Raw genomic sequence first — 2,819 nt, 5'->3', positions numbered from 1 at the left:
GAGGTGAAGCTGGTTACAAACTGAGTGGTCCCCCACCTCCCCATGTCCAGAGCCCTGCCCAGGTTTTCCCAAGGCTGCCTGCAGCACCCAGGAGTCAGCCTTGCTGGTGGCCCCCTGCCCCGGTTCCTGCGGCGCCCCAGCCTCACCTGCCTTCCTGGCTTTTCTCGGGAGTCTGTGTCCCTGGGGTTTAGGCTGTTGGTACAGATGACTCTACAGAGTGCGTGGCATGTCCCTGACCCAGGCCCTGGGTAGCAGCAGGAGGGATCTGATGCCCAAGCTGTGCCGTGGGCACCCTGGACGGGTGTCTGTCTGATTCTATGGGCAGGAGAGATATTGCAGAGACCCTGGGTCAGGTCCTCAGGGTTCTGCCGGGGTCTTGGTCCGCCCCCTCCTTTCTCCAGCCCACCAAGTCCCATGTGTGTGGGGAGGGGGGGCACCCCAGCTGAGTGAGCAGGTGGGGGTCTGGGCCTCAGGGTAGTGAGGACCTGAAGGACAGTGCCAGTAGTGATCCTGAGAGCTGGACATGGCCTCGTCCACACACATTGCTGTGTGGGACCCCAGGACATCCTGCAGGGCACATACTCTCGGGTTTGCCGTGGGCCAGAGGGAGGCAGGGCTCTACCAGCAGTGCCTGCAGCTGACCCGAGCCATGCCACCCAGGGCTTAGGCAGGGCCAGGTGCTAATAAGGGCAGTTGGTTCCACTGCCCTCCTGCACTGGCCCAAAGTCTCCTCCTTCCATGGGGGTCCACTTCACCCTACCCTGAGTCAGCTCAGAGAACAAAGTGTCCATAAGGCTCCCCTGAGTGTCAGGGTGGAAGGCCCCTGGGTGTCAAGTGAGGCTGGGCTATGCATGCATGAAGCCCCCTGGGTGTCCAATTCCACACATCAAGGGCCCAAGGCAGGGTCTGGGGTCTGTTTTCATCAGGGAGCAGGGTTGGGGGTTCGGTGCGTCTGTGGGTGCCATCTGAGGAGTCCTCAGGTCTCTTCAGGGACTGTGTGGAGCAGGGGACAATGAGTGAGAGACATCAGTGACTCTCAGCTGAGCCCTGACATCACTCCCATCCCTGAGCACACACTGACCTTGTCCTAGTCACATGCTAAGCCCTGACTCTGGACAGTCTCTGAGCCCTGACCTTGGTCACACCCTGAACCCTGACCCTAGTCACACTGAGTTCTGATCCTAGTCCCATTCTGAGCCCTGATCCTGGTCCCACTCTGAGCTCTGAGCCTGGTCCTACACTGAACCCTGATCCTGATCAATACACACATATATCCATACACAGGACACACAGAGAGCATACCTGCACAGGGCACACACACATAGGACACACACACCGAGCATACCTGCACAGGGCACACACACACACAGTACACAGAGCATACCTGCACAGGGCACATACACAGCACACAGAGCATGCCTGTACAGGGTATACACACATATATCCATACACAGGACACACAGAGAGCATACCTGCACAGGGCACACATGCGCACACACACACACACACACACACACATACACACACACACACACACACACGGCACATGTGCTCTGTCTGCCCTGCAAGCAAGCTGCTCATAATGAGTCTCCCTGCAGTGCAGCCCACACAGGCACCCCTGTGCTGGCCCCACTCCCCAGATGCCCAGTCAGCCTGCTCGGCTCTCCCCTAGGAAATCTGCTTCTTTCCTGAGGCCCTGAGGCTGGGAAGGACTGGGGTGGCCCAGGGCTCCTGGGGTCTCCTGCTGAACGCGCCCTCCTTCCTGGGCAGGCCAGTCCCAGGCCACCACCTGACCTGAGGGCCTCCAAGTTGGTGGCTGTGTCCCAGTGGGCTGTGGCCGGCTCCCGCACCCAAGACCAGCTCCCTGCTCCACAGGGCTTCCCCAGGCATCACAGGGCCAAGGGTCCCTGGGAGTGAGTTACCCAGGCCACACTGACCCCAGGCCAGGACAAAAGGACAGAGGGACAGGGTGGCAGGGTGGGACGCTCGGCCCTCCCCTGTGCGCCTGGAGGCAGCCTCGCCCTCACTGGGCTCTGGCTTCTCACACATCAGAGGAGCAGGGCTGAGGCCCCAGGGGTCTCCAGAGCCTGCAGTGGCCCTGACTCTGGTGTCCTTCTCTCTCAGGGCACCACCAACCAGACCTGCATCTTATGGGACGAGTCGGACGGGTGAGCTCACCGGCCTGGGGGTGACAGCGGGAGGGTGCAGGCCTTGGTGTGGGGGCGCTGTTGCAGCCCCCACCCCTCCTGAGCATGCTCACTGTTCAGGGCGGGAGAAGGGGGAGGGTGCAGGGACGGAGCAGCCCGAATCCTGATGTCGGGGCGCCGGCAGGGGTTGGTGGAACCTGGGATCGTGGGGCACACGGCCGCTGTCCAGGCCCTTGCCCTTGAGGGGGGTTGCCTGGATCAGACGTTGACTCAGTGTTGTCTGTAGGGAGTCCTGACGGCAGAGCAGCGCCGAGTTGGGGGCTGTCAGCATGGACAGAGGTTGTGTGAAGGCCTGGGCGTGAGGGCCCCAGTGGGAAGGAGACTGAGGGATCTCCTGAGACCCCATCTCAGAGAGTCCCCCTCACTGCCCTGGCATCTCCGGCCCCAAGCCTCCTGTGCCCCTTCCCCAGCATGGAGTCCAAGATGTCTTGGCAGAGGGAGTAGCCCGTGCAAAGGCCCTGGGGTGGGCTAGGCAGGGTTGCTGGGCAGGGTCACTGACCCTGGATGGCATACCGCTGCACCCTGCTGGTGCTGGGAGTGTGGACGGGTGGGAGCCGCAGCTGGACTCTCGGCCGGGGAACCAGCTCTCTGGCTTTGGGGTGCTCACTGAGT

At 61.9% G+C, this 2,819-nt stretch overlaps 1 protein-coding gene across 1 annotated transcript in view; it reads left to right on the top strand.

Annotated features, from left to right (window-relative positions):
* Positions 1 to 2,819, top strand: part of ADGRB1 (adhesion G protein-coupled receptor B1) — a 53,184-nt gene that overhangs the window by 18,444 nt on the left and 31,921 nt on the right. Inside the window, exon 16 of the mRNA XM_045286872.1 lies at positions 2,125 to 2,168. Within this exon, the coding sequence (XP_045142807.1) occupies positions 2,125 to 2,168 (44 nt within the window). The remainder of the gene's footprint in view (positions 1 to 2,124; positions 2,169 to 2,819) is intronic.

This window comes from Echinops telfairi, unplaced genomic scaffold (genome assembly GCF_000313985.2).
Source record: "Echinops telfairi isolate 266 unplaced genomic scaffold, ASM31398v2 ScPeMD7_1;HRSCAF=3_0, whole genome shotgun sequence".
NCBI lineage: Eukaryota > Metazoa > Chordata > Mammalia > Afrosoricida > Tenrecidae > Echinops > Echinops telfairi.
Note: the sequence above shows the minus strand (reverse complement) of the source record. Positions and strands in the feature narration are given on the sequence as shown.